The 16,898-nt window shown below is 56.0% G+C and overlaps 2 protein-coding genes and 1 pseudogene across 3 annotated transcripts; 1 reads left to right on the top strand and 2 right to left on the bottom strand.

Moving 5' to 3' along the window:
• Nucleotides 1-1,147: 1,147 nt before the first annotated feature.
• On the bottom strand, nt 1,148-7,691 carry STX10 (syntaxin 10). 2 transcript variants are annotated; one of them, XM_010361611.2, is made up of 8 exons: nt 7,460-7,691; nt 7,049-7,218; nt 6,802-6,896; nt 6,342-6,404; nt 2,376-2,483; nt 1,856-1,962; nt 1,669-1,763; nt 1,148-1,576 (listed from the first exon to the last, which is right to left on the bottom strand). In XM_010361611.2, exons 1-8 carry the CDS (start codon nt 7,492-7,494, stop codon nt 1,500-1,502), a joined length of 750 nt encoding a protein of 249 aa, XP_010359913.1. In that variant the 5' UTR covers nt 7,495-7,691; the 3' UTR covers nt 1,148-1,499. The 2 variants fall into 2 exon arrangements, with proteins under 2 accessions (XP_010359913.1, XP_010359914.1); XM_010361612.2 differs by having other exon boundaries at nt 1,860-1,962.
• Nucleotides 7,692-8,865: 1,174 nt separating this feature from the next.
• Nucleotides 8,866-12,189, top strand: IER2 (immediate early response 2). Its single transcript, XM_030935734.1, has one exon. The coding sequence runs from the start codon at nt 10,490-10,492 to the stop codon at nt 11,159-11,161; it is 672 nt and encodes a 223-aa protein (XP_030791594.1). The 5' UTR covers nt 8,866-10,489; the 3' UTR covers nt 11,162-12,189.
• A 2,960-nt stretch (nt 12,190-15,149) lies between these two features.
• Nucleotides 15,150-15,901, bottom strand: LOC104661069 (annotated as a pseudogene).
• Nucleotides 15,902-16,898: the final 997 nt, after the last annotated feature.

Here is a 16,898-nt window from a genome sequence, read left to right as displayed (position 1 = left end):
GCCGTGAGCCATCATTGTGCCACTGTACTCCCACCTGGGAGACAGAGTGAGAGAGACCGTCTCAAACCCAAAACAGGCCAGACACAGTGACTCATGCCTGTAATCCCAGCACTTTGGGAGGCCGAGAGTTCAAGTTCAAGACCAGCCCGGCCAACATGGCAAAACCACATCTCTACTATAAATAAAAAATTAGTTGGGTATGGTGGAGCATTCCTGTAATCCCAGCTATTCAGGAGGCTGAGGCATGAGAACCGCTTCAACCCAGGAGGCGGAGGTTGCAGTGAGCCGAGATCACACCATTGCACTCCAGCCTGGGTGACAGAGCGAGACTCCATCTCAAAAATAAAAATAAAAACAAAAAGATCGGCCGGGCACGGTGGCTCAAGCCTGTAATCCCAGCACTTTGGGAGGCCGAGACGGGTGGATCACGAGGTCAGGAGATTGAGACCATCCTGGCTAACACGGTGAAACCCCATCTCTACTAAAAAATACAAAAAACTAGCCAGGCGAGGTGGTGGGCGCCTGTAGTCCCAGCTACTCGGGAGGCTGAGGCAGGAGAATGGCGTAAACCCGGGAGCCGGAGCTTACAGTGAGCCGAGATCCGGCCACTGCAGTCCAGCCTGGGCGACAGAGCGAGACTCTGTCTCAAAAAAAATAAAAAATAAAAAAAATAAAAATAAAAAGATCAAGAGAACCTAAGCCATTAAAAAAAACTCACCTGGGCGTGGTGGCTCACGCCTGTAATCCCAGCACTTTGGGAAGCTGAGGCAGGCAAATCACTTGAGGTCGGGAGTTTGAGACCAGCCTGGCCAACATGGTGAAACCCTATCTCTACTAAAAATACAAAAATTAGCTGGGTGTGGTGGCACATGCCTGCAATCCCAGCTACTTGGGAGGCTGAGGCAGGAGAATTGCTGGAAAGCAGGAGGCGGAGGTTGCAGTGAGCAGAGATTGCACCACTGAACTCCAGCCTGGGTGACAAGAGTGAAACTGTCTCAAAAAAAAAAAAAAAAAAAAAAAAAGGAATCCGGAACACGCACACATGCACACACACACTGGGGCACTTGTGCAAGCAGTGGCTTAGAATGGGAGTCCCAATCAGGGCTCAGTCACGCATTTGCAGTCAACACACACCACACGACACAAATACGTATAAAAAAGGCTGACGTTTTATTTCCAGGTTGGCACATGTATAAGGCACAGGGGCGAATGGCTTTGGGGTCCCGGAACTGGAAATGGAGAGGGGTGTGTCTGAGGTGACCCTGCCTCCACCACCCCCTAAGTGCACTTGAGACAGGACCAGTGGTGGTGGTTTCGGCCCAGGGTCCTGAAGGGTACCACTGGCTCTTGGGGGGAGCCGTGGGGACATTTCCCCAGGCAGGAAGCTCTACTTTCCAGCTACCCAGGAGGGACCCTCTCCTCCTAGGGGGCTATGCCAGCTCCAAAGTGCTTGGTGGCTCCCCAGGCTTAACGGACCAGCCTGCAAGGGAGGGCTGGGGTCAGAGAGAGAAAAGTAAGATAAGAACGAGGAGAAGCACCCCCACCAGCACGGCGATGGCACACCACTGTCGGCGGTCTGGGAACAAGAAGATCAGAGGTCACAGGGGGACAGGGTACCACCTACAACCTGCCCCCACCAGGACTGACCCTGCCTCCAAGGGGACTCACCACTCGTCATGTGGGATACTTTGGCCAACTTCCTGAGGACCCCGTCCATGCGGGACTGGGTGTGGTCCATTTCTTGGGCAAAGGCATCCAGCATGCTGCCAAGAACAGGATGGCATCAGCCCCAGACGGCCCAGACACACCAGGGTGGCCAAGAGACCCTGGCCCACCCCCAGGGTCCTGGCCTCACATGCCCTGCTCATCCAGCTCTTCCCCAACGCGGCCAGACATGTGCTTCAGAACCTGGATGCTCCCAGACACCATCTCCAGCTGTTGATCCTGTTCCTCCATGATCAGCTGCAGAGCGAAGGGGTGGGAGGTGCTGTTGAAAAGGACCCCAGAAGGCCAGGTGCGGTGGCTCATGACTGTAATCCCAGCGCTTTGGGAGGCCGAGGCAGGTGGATCACTTGAGGCCAGGAGTTCAAGACCAGCCTGGCCAACATGGTGAAACTCCAACTCTCCTAAAAATATAAAAATTAGCCAGGCATTGTGGTGGGCACCTGTAATCCCAGCTACTCAGGAGGCTGAGGCAGGAGAATCGCTTGAACCTGGGAGGTGGAGGTTGCAGGGAGCTGAGATCGCACCACTGCACTCCAGCCTTGGCGACAAAGCAAGACTCCGTATCAACAACAACAAAAAGGGACCTCAGACCTCAGATCGGTCTGCAAGGCTCTCTCCCCTCCCAGGATCCACCCCACCGGCCCCAAAACCTGCTGTGTGGCCTGCTGCTCTTCGATGTAGCGAGACGCGGCCGAGACTGCACTGGCATCCAGCAGGTCGCTGAGTGACTTCTGGGGAGCTGGCTTGCCTGCCAGTATCTGCAGGGGCACACAACATAGGCTCGGGGAGGGACCCCAACTCACAGAGGGGCATGGGGGACAAATCCCCACAGTGGTGAGTCAGGGATGCAGACTCTGGGGCAGGAAAGCCTGCATTCCCCACTCACCACTTCCTAGCAAGGTGACCCAGAGACCCCGTCATTTGACTTCCTTGTGCCTCAGTTTCCTCATCTGTAAACTGCAGAGAACAGGACGGGCATGGTAGCTCAGGCTTGTAATCCCAGCACTTTGGGAGGCAGAGGTGGACAGATAGCTTGAGGTCAGGAGCTTCAGACCAGCCTGGCCAACATGGTGAAACCCTGTATCTACTAAAAGTGCAAAAACTGGGCCGGCCGCAGTGGCTCACGCCTGTAATCCCAGCTCTTTGAGAGGCCGAGGCAGATGGATTACAAGGTCAAGAGTTTGAGACTAGCCTGGACAACATGGTGACACCCCGTCTCTACTAAAAATAAAAAAATTAGTCAGGTGTGGTGGCAGGTGCCTGTAATCCCAGCTACTCGGGAGGCTGAGGCAGGAGAATTACTTGAACCTGGGAGGCGGAGGCTTCAGTGAGCCGAGATCACACCACTACACTCCAGCCTGGGTGACAGATTAAGACCTTCTCTCAAAAAATAAACATAACATAACATAACATAACATATAAAATAAAATAAAATAAATTACCAGGTGTGGTGGTGCACGCCTGTAATCCCAGCTACTTGTGAGGCTGAGGCAGGAGAATCACTTGAACCTGGAAGGCGGTAGTTGCAGTGAGCTGAGATTGTACCACTGCATTCCAGCCTGGGTGTCAGAGTGACCTTGCCTCAAAAAGAATAAATAAAATGGGAAGTTTCCTGGGTTGAAATGAGGATTTAAAGAATTCATTCAAAGGCCGGGCGCAGTGGCTCAAGCCTGTAATCCCAGCACTTTTGGAGGCCGAGGCGGGCGGATCACAAGGTCAGGAGATCGAGACCATCCTGGCTAACATGGTGAAACACCGTCTCTACTACTAAAGAAATACAAAAAACTAGCCGGGCGAGGTGGCGGGTGCCTGTAGTCCCAGCTACTTGGGAGGCTGAGGCAGGAGAAGGGCGTAAACCCGGGAGGCGGAGCTTGCAATGAGCTGAGATCTGGCCACTGCACTCCAGCCTGGGCGACAGAGCGAGACTCCGTATCAAAAACAAAAAAAAGAATTAATTCATGGGGGACACTAAGAGCAGTGCCCAACACATAGTAATGCTAGCAAATGTCACATTTTACTATTTATTTATTTTGGGGGGGATTTTAGCTGGGATTACAAGCACCTGCCACCACATGTGGCTAATTTTTGTATTTTTAGTAGAGATGGGGTTTCCCCATGTTATCCAGGCTAGTCTCGAACTCCTGACCTGAAGTGATCCACCCGCCTCAGCCTCCCAAAGTGCTGGGATTATAGGCCTGAGCTACTGCACCTGGCCCAACAGATGTTTGTTTATTTCAGACACAGTCTTGCTCTGTCACCTAGGCTGGAGTGCAGTGGTGTGATCTCGGCTCACTGCAACCTCTACCTCCTGGGTTCAAGCAATTCTCCTGCCTCAGCTTCCCAAGTAACTGAGATTATGGGTGCTCACCACCACGCCTGGCTAATTTTTGTATTTTTTGTAGAGACAAGGTTTCATCATGTTGGCCAGGTTGGTCTTGAACTCCTGACCTCAGGTGATCCACCTGCCTCGGCCTCCCGAAGTGCTGAGCTTTTAGGTGTGAGCTACCGTGCCCGGCTTCAACAGATGTATTTTAGAGTGTGGACTTCAATTCCCCCAAGGCAGCACATCTGGAAGACATGTGGGCACAGCTATGGGATGACAAACTGGTAGGACCCTCCCTGACCCCACGTAGGCTTATGAGGGAGAAAGAAAGGCTGGTGGTTCTCAACATATGAAAAATATCAACAGAGAACACCAAGAGAAAAGGTAGACTGACAGAGGTGGTTGGGAGAAACTCAAAAACACAGAAACACACACACACACACACACACACACACACACACACACACACACGGCAGGCACATTACAGAGGAAATTGGTGGATATGAGGATATGACGGGGGAAAATGCATATACACTCGGAGGCCAAGTGCACGCACCCAAATAGGTTAGGTGCATGCACAGATGAAAAGGTGGGGGCAGATCACCTGAGGTCGGGAATTCGAGACCAGCCTGGCCAACACGGGGAAACCCCGTCTCTACTAAAAACACAAAAATTAGCCGGGCATAGTGGCACACTCCTGTCGTCCCAGCTACCCAGGAGGCTGAGGCAGGAGAACTGCTTGAACCTGGGAGGTGGAGGTTGCAGTGAGTCAAGATTGCACCACTGCACTCCAGCCTGGACAATAGGGCAAGACTCCGTTTAACAAAAAAAAAAAAAAGGAAGCTGGCCAGACGCAATGGCTCATGCCTGTAACCTCAGCACTTTGGGAGGCCAAAACTGGTGGATCACAAGGTCAGGAGATCGAGACCAGCCTGGCCAAGATGTTGAAACCCCGTCTCTACTAGAAATACAAAATGTGGCCGGGCGCGGTGGCTCAAGCCTGTAATCCCAGCATTTTGGGAGGCGGAGACGGGCGGATCATGAGGTCAGGAGATCAAGACCATCCTGTCTTGTAGAGACATCCTTTAGTAGAGATGGTGAAACCCTGTCTCTACTAAAAAAATACAAAAAACTAGCCGGGCGTGGTGGCGGGCACCTGTAGTCCCAGCTACTCGGGAGGCTGAGGCAGGAGAATGGCATAAACCCGCGAGGCGGAGTTTGCAGTGAGCTGAGATCCAGCCACTGCACTCCAGCCTGGGCGACAGAGCGAGACTCCGTCTCAAAAAAAAAAAAAAAAAGAAAGAAATACAAAATTTGGCCAGGCATTCTGGTAGAGGCCTATAATCCCAGCTACTCGGGAGGCTGAGACAGAGAATGGCTTGAACCCGGGAAGCGGAGGTTGCAGTGAGCCGAGATCACATCACTGCACTCCAGCCTGGGCAACAGAGCAAGACTCCATCTCAAAAAAAAAAAAAAAAAAAAAATTAGCCGGGCATGGTGGCATATGCCTGTATTCCAGCTACTCAGGAAGCTGAGGCTGGAGAATCACTTGAGCCCAGGAGGCGGAGGTTGCAATGAGTCAAGATCGCGCCACTGCACTCCAGCCTGGCAACAGAGCGAGATTGCATCTCAGGAAAAAAAAAAAAAAAGGAAGCTATGCGCGATGGCTCATGTCTGTAATCCCAGCACTTTGGGAGGCTGAGGCGGGCAGATCACTTGATGTGAGATGTGAGGAGTTCGAGACCAGGCTGACCAGGATGATGAAACCCTACTAAAAATATAAAAATTACCTGGGCATGGTGATGGGCACCTCTAATCCCAGCTACTAGGGAGGCTGAGGCAGTAGAATCGCTTGAACCCAGGAGGCAGAGGTTGCAGTGAGCTGAGATCGAGCCACTACACTTCAGCCTGGGCAACAGAGCAAGACTCCATCTCAAAAAAAAAAAAAAAAAGAGCAAAAGGCAGGCATGCATCCTGGAAACAGTTGCAAACAGGACAAATGGCATGGAAGCAGAAAGGCGATAGGTACACAGGCCCCCAGCCGTCCCCTGCAACAGGAAACCAGTATAGACCCAGAGGAGATAGCAGAGAGGAACCCACGGACATACACACACAGAGAAGTTCAGGTGCACACACCGAGAAAGTGCAGGCAGGTAGACAGCAAGAAGACAACTGCACACTGAGAGGACGGGCACTGTCAACAGGTGAACACAGGCAGAGGGATCTGGCTTGCACTCAAAGGCGCGGTCACCCCCAGGCGCTCAGGTGGACAGAGTGGGTCAGGAAGGCTTACCTCTCTGTTATTCCTCTCCAAAAATGCTACAGCTGTTGGGCTGACCATATGGTCCTTCATTTCCTGGAGGTGAGGACAGCATTAGGGAGGAAAGACACTCAGGCCGGGCGCGGTGACTCAAACCTGTAATCCTAGCACTTTGAGAGGCCGAGTCGGGTGGATCACCTGAGGTCGGGAGTTCGAGACCAGCCTGCCCAACATGGTGAAACCTCGTCTCTACTAAAAACACAAAAATTAGCCGGGTATGGTGGCAGGCACCTGTAGTCCCAACTACTCAGGAGACTGAGACACGAGAATCGCTTGAGACCGGGAGGCGGATGTTGCAGTAAGCCAAGATGGCAACACTGTACTCCAGACTGGGCGACAGAGCGAGACTCCGTTAAAAAAAAAAAAAAGGAAAAGAAGAGAAAAAAGACACTCAAACCTTCCCCCACTCCCCGCCTGCAGGACCTTTCCTGACCTGGACTGCCTCTCGCATCCGCTCCACGAACACCTTTCTCTCCTGCAGGTCCCCGGCCGGGAGCTTGAACTTGCCTGGGTTGGCTTCCACTATACGTGGGCTGAGAGTCAAGGGTCAAGGCCAGAGCCAGATATCATCATCATCCCCCTCCCTAGGGGTCTAGCCCTCCCCGAGGGCGGGCTCCCAGGCCCCCTGCTACCGCAGTGAGCTCTCTCATGCCACCCCCCGCCACAAAGCCGCAGGATATCGATGGTCTCTTCCAGGTCCTCGAGGTCCCACTCGATGCTGCGCAGGCCATTCCGTAGCTCATTGGTCGTCCAGTCCAGCTCCTCGCGTCCGACCGCCGCGCTTTCCTGCAGGAGCTCGCACCAGCGCTGGTACAGCCCGCGGGCCGTGTTCACCGCCTTCTGCACCTCGCTGCGGGCAGGGGCACGGCGGGCGCAGCTGGGGGCAGGCGGTCCTTCCGCCTACCTCTGCCCCCGACTGCAAACCCAAACGCATGGGGGACTCAGGAGACCCCCACATACCCCTGCGTGCGCCTCCCACTTTGCACCCCGACGGCCTTGCCTAGCCCGCCCGGCACGCTGGGGCCAGCACCCGGGCACTAGCTGGATTGAGGACGGAGTACCCTCCGCCCTCCCCCGTCGTTATCACTCACCCTCGGACTACAAAAAAGGGGTCTTCGAGAGACATGTCAGTCCCCTTCCCCCCAGGCCGAACCCCACTCCCGGCCTGGGTTCGCGGGCCGGTTCTCTCCCAACCGAGGAGAACGCGCCACCACCCCCGCCCCCCGTCACGCCACCATCGAGAGCGGGACCGCCAGGGGAGAAAGAGAGGCCTCGAAGGCCGGACGTGCGGACACTTCCGCCCTCTTTGCCGCCATCTTGGTTGTGGGCAGAGGCAGCTTCCGGTACGCATGCCCCGCCCCTTCGCCCTCTTGTGCCGCACCGTAGGGGGCTGTGTCGGAGTTGGGCCCGTTCGGGTCCGAGTTCGGAATCTCTGTTCAAGGCTCAGGTCCTCGGATTGTTCCTGCTCAACCTCAGTTTCCTTTCCAGGCACGGGCAATGTAAATAATGGTAGCCTCCCTTATCTCTGGCGGCTGGGGACTATGGCTGGGGAAGTGGCTCATTCGATTTGTTGAACGTTTTCATGGACTCGCTGAGCTGGCACCTGGGAGATCGTCCCAGTCCAGGGTCCCGAGTGTCGGGTTTGGGCAAGGTTTGGGGGAGAGGTGGTCCTTCCTTCTCCCTGCCGGGGCGGGGCAAGGAGCGGGCCTGCTCCTGCGGGGAGTTCTGCCGCATTCTCCAAATCTCTCTTTCCTGAGAAGTGGGCAAGTTGGGGGCACCTCGAGGTCGCCTTGGGGCGAGGTGGTCGTGAGTGGGGGTCCCAGATATTCCAGGGGCGGGGGGAGGTCACCTTCGAGAGCGTGCGTGGAGGTGGGTGTCTTCAGAAGCGCGGATTCTTTCTGGGTGCGAGCCTGGGGGTCGCGGGAGGTGTGGTGGCTTTGAGGATGGTCTCCAGGGGGGCCCTCTGTGTGTAGGGTCTCCGTCTGGGTACGGGCCAGGAATATCAGCGAAGGGACTCAGGGTCGTCCCTCTGTGTGACAGTGGCGCTCTGTGTGTTGGGGGGTGAGGGAAGCTTCGGGAAAGCACTTTTTTGAGTGGTAGGGGGCCTGGTCTCCCCTGGACGGTGGGCGGGTTATCCGAGGGAGTCCTCGGAGGGTCGCCCCCTTGCGCGTCAGAGTTGCTGCTTGGGGTCTGAGATAGCGCCTGGGCCGGGTAAGTCATTGTGGGGTCTCCGTGGTAAGGTTAGCGGGGCGGGGACGGGGGCGTCTTCGGCAGGTCGTCGCAGTGTGGCACCATCGTTGAATGGGGACGAGTTTGGGAAGGGTCTTTTAGGGGGGAATAATTTTTTGAGTTCCCACCGTGCGGGGGGAGGGCAGGACGGGAGGGCGCCCCAAGGCCTGAGAAGATCAGTGTGGGGCAGGGGTCAGGGATAACCTGGGAGGGGGCCTTGTATGGGGGAAATAATTGGGAAGGGGAGAGATGGGATGAAGGGGGTCTCAGCGGGTCGTCTCTTGTGTATGTAGGGTCGTTCTGTAGCGTCTCCGGGAGATGGCCTCCGTGGGAGCCCTCCGGTCGCCCCTACCCGCTGCGGGGTGCTTTCCTGGCGTCACGCCTTCCTGGCCCCTGGAGGGAAGGAAGTGAAACTCTCCTTCCCACCCACACGGCTGGAATGCGAGTCAGGAAGCCTGGGGCTCCAGCCTGCTCCGGCTGGCCAGACGGGAGATGGGGAGGGGCGTGTCCGGAGCGTAAAGCCCCGCCCCTCGTCCCCCCGGAAGCCCCGCCACCGCCTGGTAAGGCGATCACGGGCCCTTTCCTAATATGGGCAACCGGAAGCGGCCCGCGCCACTGTCCTACGTCACTCCGTCCAAATTTAGTTGTGGAAGTCAGCGGGCGCTGGTGGCGGGAAGGCGCCGCGAGCCAGAGCGGGCGGAAACCGGAGGCGCACCACCCCTTAAAGGGCCCGCACCAGGAATGAATGGAGCCATTCGAACAAGTCTGCATCCTTTTTTTGGAGGAATTGCAATTAGGATTTCTTGGAGAGACAGCGTGTATCGGAGGGTAGGGCGGAGGTTTTCTGTTTGCTGTGTCTCTGCATTGCTGGGTTTCAGCTCCCAACCGAACCCCGCCTCCCGGAGCGCGGAGGCGGAACTCGGCCCCCTTGTCTGGGGGGCGGCAGCCACGTGTTCACGGGGACTGTCGTGCGCGCCGGGTTCGCAGCCGTGCGAGCTCTAAACCCACCCGTGGAGCTCCTGTCGCAGGAGACTGCGGGGGAATGGCTTGGTACGAATCACGGGAACCCGCAGCCCGGGGAGGCTCACCGCCTACAAGCAAGGGCTGTCGTACGCTAGAGACCGAAGAGCTGGAGGCCCCAGTGGCCCCCGTTCACAGCAGTAGCAAATATTGTTTACCAAATATTGGCCCAGTGACTGTGCCTTGGTTTCCCCATTTGAAAGAAGCAGATAGAACAGTATCCTCCGAGGAGTGAAGGCTGCGGTTCGGTGATAAAAGGAGAGCTCTTAACCTAGCCTGGCACGTAGTAAGCGCTGTTAGCATGATTATTGGTGCAGAAAACACTCATTAGACACACCTGGTAAATGCTAAGAACAGTGGCCACACGGGATGGTCAGGCTGGAACCCGGGTCTTTCTCTGTGTGAAGGGAAACTTGCCACCCACGACCCACTGGGGCCTCCAGACGCGAGCATGTGGGTAGGCCCTGAGCCCCACCCCCGGTCCCCCTTCCCTGGGCCAAGGCGCTGATGCATCGGCAAGGCTGAGAGAAAGGAGCCCACCCAGAGAGCTCAGCGTGGAGTGGGGGGAAGCTTCGCCAGGGTTCCCGTCCCCTTTCCCTGCTGGGTAAATCGCATTCTGTCGCTTTAAGGAGTGTTTGGCCGCGACGAGTTGGAAAGCCCGGATGCGTCCTTCGGTTGGGCGGGGTTTCTCAGTGACGTCACTGGGGGTATAAAAGGGCCTGGGTGGCGGGCGCCCGGGCAGAGCGTCCTAGCAGTGTCACTGCGTGGGTTGGTTCGTGGAGAGAGACGTGAGCGAGCCCGTTGTCCGGAGTGCACCTGCTCCCTGTTCTGTCCGTCCCGGGAGCCCACGCCGCCGTCGCCGTCGAGTCGCCATGGAAGTGCAGAAGGAGGCACAGCGCATCATGACCCTGTCGGTGTGGAAGATGTATCACTCCCGCATGCAGCGCGGTGGCCTGCGGCTGCACCGGAGCCTGCAGCTGTCGCTGGTCATGCGCAGCGCCCGGGAGCTCTACCTCTCGGCCAAGGTAGAGGCCCTCGAGTCCGAGGTGTCCTTGCCGCCCGCCCTCCCCTCTGACCCTCGCCTGCACCCGCCCCGGGAAGCTGAGTCCACGGCCGAGACAGCGACCCCCGACGGTGAGCACCCGTCTCCGGAGCCCATGGACACGCAGGAGGCGCCGACAGCCGAGGAGACCTCCGCCTGCTGTGCCCCGCGCCCCGCCAAAGTCAGCCGCAAACGACGCAGCAGCAGCCTGAGCGACGGCGGGGACGCTGGACTGGTCCCGAGCAAGAAAGCCCGTCTGGAAGAAAAGGAGGAAGAGGAGGGGGCGTCATCCGAAGCCGCCGATCGTCTGCAACCCCCCCCGGCGCAAGCGGAGGGCGCCTTTCCCAACCTGGCCCGCGTCCTGCAGAGGCGCTTCTCCGGCCTCCTGAACTGCAGCCCCGCGGCCCCTCCGACGGCGCCGCCCGCTTGCGAGGCAAAGCCCGCCTGCCGCCCGGCGGACAGCATGCTCAACGTGCTCGTGCGGGCCGTGGTGGCCTTTTGAGGACCCCGAGCGGCGCTGCCGGAGCCCAGAGCGCGCGTCGAACCGTCGGCCGGAGGGCGCAGACCTGAGACGAGGCCACCCCCCTCCATCCCGGTGGGAGCGCCCGCGAAAACCGTGGAGAGAAGCCGCCGCCCGGGCTGCTGAGAGGCCCGGAGAGGGACTCTGTCCCCGGGGAGCCATCGCCTTCAGTGTGCAGCGACGGCACCGAGGAGTCTGAGCCGGGGGCGCGGGCGCCTTCCGCAGAGACCTGCGCCCACAGGTGCTGTCTTAGTGGACTGGGACGTGAACCTTTCGCTCTCCTTCTGGACTGGGAGAAGGGAGGCTTGGGTTTTTTGTATTTTTGTTTGGTTTTGTTTTCTAGATCTCCTCAGGGTCCAACTTGATTTTGTACTGGGGGCTGTGCTGGCCCTTTTCAAGAGTTGGTTTTGCGTTTCCAACCTCGGAGAATTCCAGGCACTCCCCTTCCCCCTCCGCTAACATACTTGTGTAAGCGGTCATCGTTGCGTCATGGGGCAGGCGTGGGGAGCTTCCTGTCGCCTTGCGTGGGTGTGGGGCCTGGGAGGAGGGTCTGGGGTGTGCACCCGCCCTGGGGAGTGGGGAGGAGAGTGGCCTGAGTCACTTCACCCCCGCGTGCTGCTGGTTAATGTCCCGCCTCTCCACCTTCGGGTGGGAGCGGGGGCTGATCTAGTTTCACATTGAAGTTTTTCTCATCTGTATTAGAGGTGCCCAGTAGGTTCCCAGGTTTCAGCGTGCCCCTCCCTCAGACACGGACACAATCATCCCAGAAGTTCCTGGTCTGAATCACCAGAATGTTGGAGGGGTGGGGGTGTCAGTGGAAAGGCATAAAGCTGAGCTGAGACCAGTTGCTGGTGAAACTGGGCCAATCTGGGGAGGGGAACATCCTTGCCAGGGAGCTCCTGAGGGTCCGTTTTGTTTACCTTTCGTGTGGTGAATTCTTTTTAACTCCGTCTACCTGGCGTTTTGTTAGAAATGTCAGATAGGAAAATAAAGACTATTTGAGTAAAAAAGCCGGTGCTGTCTGGTTTTCTGCTCTGGTGGGGGAGGGGCGGGGTTAAAGGGTCAGGGGCTGGCGGCGGCTCGCTGGGGCCCCAAGAACCGGTCTGACCGGTTACCACGTGGGCGGGAGAGGGCTGGGCCCTCTTTTCCTTCCCCGGGCATTCCCTAACTGGAGCCCCGCCCCCTCCAGATTTGGGGGTTCCCTTGAAATTGTCCTACAACTCCGGGACTGGGAGGTCGGGGCTTGCTGAGTTGAGCCGATAGTACTAAACACAGTGCCCCAAGCGGAGCTGGGGACTGATCGCCCCTTGAAGCCTTGAATTGAAAGGTGGTAGATCTCTTCCCCCGCCCCCACCCCCTAGACCAAACTGAATCAGCTGCGGCCGGGGCCCTACAGCCTCAGGTGGAGCTAAGCGGGTGAGCTTTGAAAGGCTATTTATTCCCTAATTCCCGTATCTTCCTGGAGAAATCGCTGTGTGGCTTAGGCAGGGACGTGCAGCCTCAGTTTCTTAATCTGTGAAATGGACCTCTAAGCAGTTTCTCCACCCGGCTTTGGGTTTTTAAAAATGCCCATTAGAGCCCTAGTTATTTGCTTGGGTCACTCCCCAGCTCTAGAATAACCACCCTGAAAGGAGAAAGCCCTTTCAATGTCCCCCACGTAGGTTTAGGAGTGGGGTTGTAGGCGTTGCCCCAGGGCGAAGGGAGGGAGCCTGTTGGGAAGACAAAGGAGTCGCAGGTGCGGGGAGTGGTGGCGGCGGGAGGCGCCGGGAAAGCACTCGCCCCGCCCCCCCCCCGACGGCTGGCTCTGCCGCCGCAGGCTTCCCATGACCCCAGGGGAACTGACCCCGTGGCCGGAGGGTAGAAAGAGGGGCAGACTGGCCTCAAAACGTCTGCTGGTGGAATCTGGGAGTTTTGGCTCCCCTTCCGCCCAACCCACACCCCCTTTCCCCTCCTGTGTGGATTGTGAAGGAGAGCTTCTCACCGTTCTCCTCCAGCCAAGCTCGCCCCCACGGCTGCCTGATTCCTTCCTGGGAACACGTGGGGGGACTTTTAAAAGGCGCCACCTACTCCGATTCCTGACCCACCCAACTCCCCCAGGGGACGTGGGGGCATTGGAGCCCCACACCGCAGGCGGTAGCTCAATGCACCCACGTCGGAGTTACTCCCCCGCGAGCGTGGCACGGCTCGGGGAAGTCCCTGGCCCCTGGGGAGGGGGCCTCGCCGCGCATCCTGTCGCAGGAACCGCCGGGCCCTTCCTTCCGCGGGAAGCGGCTTGGCCGACCCCCGCCCCCGCCCGGGCCTTGGGGGTTTCCGGTGCCCGGCCACCGTGGGGCTGGGGACTGAAAGTGATGGGACCGAAGATGGTGCTGGAACAAACACCCTACAGACACATCCCCTTGAGACACACCCATCCCCAAGACCCCATTGGACCCATCAGAAAAGGCAGCATTGAACCTTGTCACAGCAAATGACATTGGTGAGGCCTGGACTAATTGATTGGACACTAGCTGTGAAAACTAAAAAGGTCACCCATCCTGTGACCAGCAGGTTCCAGCAGGGAACCCCAAGCCTGCAGCAGGAGACTCCAGAAAGGTGTTTGCTGCTGGCTTGTACTAAATTGGCACAAACTGCATACAGCACAGCCTATATGCCCATCCTCCCAGATGGGTCCTCCCCAGAGGATAAAAGGCCCGAGCGAGACAGAACTACACACACAGGCCACACAGATAACTCGGAACCAGAAACATGATGCTGAGTGACAAAGGCCAGCTGCAGAAGTGGGGTAAGAAGCACCTATTCCGGGCCCCTCCGTGGCTCACGCCTGTAATCTGAGCACTTTGGAAGGCTGAGGTGGGTGGATCACCTGAGGTCAGGAGTTCGAGACCAGCCTGGTCAACGTGGTGAAACCCCATCTCTACTAAAAATACAAAAATTAGCCGGGCAAGGTGGCAGGCACCTGTAATCCCAGCTACTCCGGAGGCTGAGGCAGGAGAATCGTTTGAACCCGGGAAGCACAGGTTGCAGTGAGCTGAGATCACACCACTGCACTCTAGCCTGGGCTACAGAGGAAGACTGTCTCAAAAAAAAAAAAAAAAAAAAAGAAGAAGAAGAAGAAGAAGAACATTCTGGAGGGAGACAACCAGGTCTACTTTCTTGCTATGCAGCCTTGAGCAAGTGAGCAAGTCACTTGACCACCTCTGGGCCTGTTTCCCCAGCTAGGTATTGGGGACAGTAATAGTCCCTGCCTTATAGATTTGTTGTGAGGATTGAGATATTGCATGTAATCCTTACAACAAACCTAGCAGAGTACCTAGCACATAGAAGATGCTAAATGTGCTGGGTGCTGTGGTTCATGCCTGTAACCCCAAAAATTTAGGAGGCTGAGATCTGAGGATCACTTGAGGCCAAGAGTTTTCAGTGCAATCATGGCTCAAAGTAGCCGTGTAGCCTCGAACTCCCAGGCTCAAGCAATCCTCCCACCTCAGCCTCCCAAGCAGGTTGGATGGACCACAGACTCAGGCACCATGAACAGCTAAATTTTTTTTCTTTCTTTTTCTCTCTTCCTTCCTTTTTCTTTCTTTCTCTTTCCCTCCTTCCTTCCTTTTCTCTCTCTTTCTTTCTTCCTTTCTTCCTTTTCTTCCTTGCTTGTTTGCTTTCCACTAGGGTCTCTATCACCCAGGCTGGAGGGCAGTGGCTTGATCACAGTTCACTGCAGCCTTGAGTTCCTGGGCTCAAGCAGTGCTCCCACCTCAGCCTCTGGAGTAGCTGGGACTACGCCACCACACCCAGCTAATTTTTCTTTTTTTTTCTTCTTCTCTCTCTTTTCTTCCTTCTTTCTTTTCTTCTTTTTTTTTTTGACGGAGTCTCGCTCTGTTGCCAGGCTGGAGTACAGTGGCGCAATCTCCGCTCACTGCAACCCCCGCCTCCCGGATTCAAGCAATTCCCCTGCTTCAGCCTCCTGAGTAGCTGGGACTACAGGCGCATGCCACAACACCTGGCTAATTTTTTGTTTTCCTCCAGTTGTGAAATGACCCTTTATTGAAATATTTTTCTTTGTGCTTCTTAACTGGCTGGGCATTCCACAGCACCACTGTTGATGTCATCTATGATGTCATGAGGGTGGTGGCCATCAACATGACAGCCCACAGACTGGGCAGTCCGCAGGATCTCTTTGATGGTTCCAGAGAACTCTCTGGCTAAAGATCGGTGCCGCATCTGTCGCGTAATGTTGATGATTTCATCAAAAGCGATATTCCCATTGTGTTTAATGTTTTTCTGTTTCTTTCTCTTGGTGGTTCCTTGAGGGCTCTGATGATCAGGGCAAAGGCAGAAGGCACCACCTGAATCTGGGCCTGTCTGTTCTGAATGGTCAGTTTCACTGTAATCCTCAGGCCCTTCCAGTCACCCGTTGCCTTGGCAATGTCATTTTTGGAGACAGACCCAGAGGACTAATCTTGGGGGCCAGTGCAGAAGTGGCACTCACTTCACCCCTGGTGTGCCTCAGGTATACAAATTTGATCTCGTTGGTGTTGAACTTTGGCAGCATGGTGGAGGTGGCTGGTGTCAGAAGAACCTGGATTCTGGATGACCGAAGAAAGTTGCACCTTGGTCTCCTCCAAGCCGAAAGCCCAGCTAATTTTTTTTTTGACATGAAGTCTCACTCTGTCACCCAGGCTGGAGTGCAGTGGTGCAATCTTGGCTCACTGCAACCTCCACCTGCTGGGTTCAAGCAATTCTCCTGGCTCAGCCTCCTGAGTAGCCCGGATTAGTCACCCACTACCATGCCTGGCTAATTTTTGTATTTTTAGTAGAGACGAGGTTTCACCTTGTTGGCCAGGCTAGTTTCAAACTCCTGACCTCAGGTGATCCACCTGCCTCTGCCTCCCAAAGTCCTGGGATTACAGGCATGAGCCACTGCACCTGGCCGGAATTTTTTGTATTTTAGTAGAGACAGGGTTTCACCATGTTGGCCAGGATGATCTCGATCTCGTCCTCGTGATCCACCCGCCTCAGCCTCCCAAAGTGTTGGGATTACAGGCATGAGCCACCGCGCCTGGCTCGCTCTTTTCTTTTAACAGGGTCTTGCTCTATTGCCTAGGCTGGGTGCAGTGGCACAATTTTGGCTCACTGCAACATCTTCCTAACATGTTCAAGAGATTCTCCCACCTCAGCCTCCTGAGTAGCTGGGAGTGCAGGTGCACACCACTGCACCTGGCTAATTTTCATATTTTTTGTAGACACAGGCTTTCACCATGTTGTCCAGGCTGGTCTGGAACTCCTGAACTCAGGTGATCTGCCTGCCTCAGCCTCCCAAAGTGCTGGGATTACAGGCATGAGCCACTGCACCTGCAGGTATTTATTTTTTTACTTAGGATCTGTGCCCTAACTCAGAAGTTAATTCTGTTAATTTCACCAATGTCCAGCCTGGGCCTGAATGAGTGAATGAGGTGGTTTTGGGTAAACAGGTGTTACATGCTTAATATTTATCATCTCATTAAATCAGTGGCTTCTACATTACTCTTAGAATTTCTCAAACCTCAGATGGTTGAGGGGTCAGGATTTTGTGATATTCTCATAACAACTGTACTATTATTATTATCATTTATAGACAGGGTCTTGCTATGTTGCCCAGGCTGGAGAACAGTAGCACCATCATAGCTCACTGCAGCCTCCACCGCCTAGGCTCAAGCAGTCCTCCCACCTCAGCCTCTGGAGTAGT

This window comes from Rhinopithecus roxellana, chromosome 8 (genome assembly GCF_007565055.1).
Source record: "Rhinopithecus roxellana isolate Shanxi Qingling chromosome 8, ASM756505v1, whole genome shotgun sequence".
NCBI classification, from domain to species: domain Eukaryota; kingdom Metazoa; phylum Chordata; class Mammalia; order Primates; family Cercopithecidae; genus Rhinopithecus; species Rhinopithecus roxellana.
Note: the sequence above shows the minus strand (reverse complement) of the source record. Positions and strands in the feature narration are given on the sequence as shown.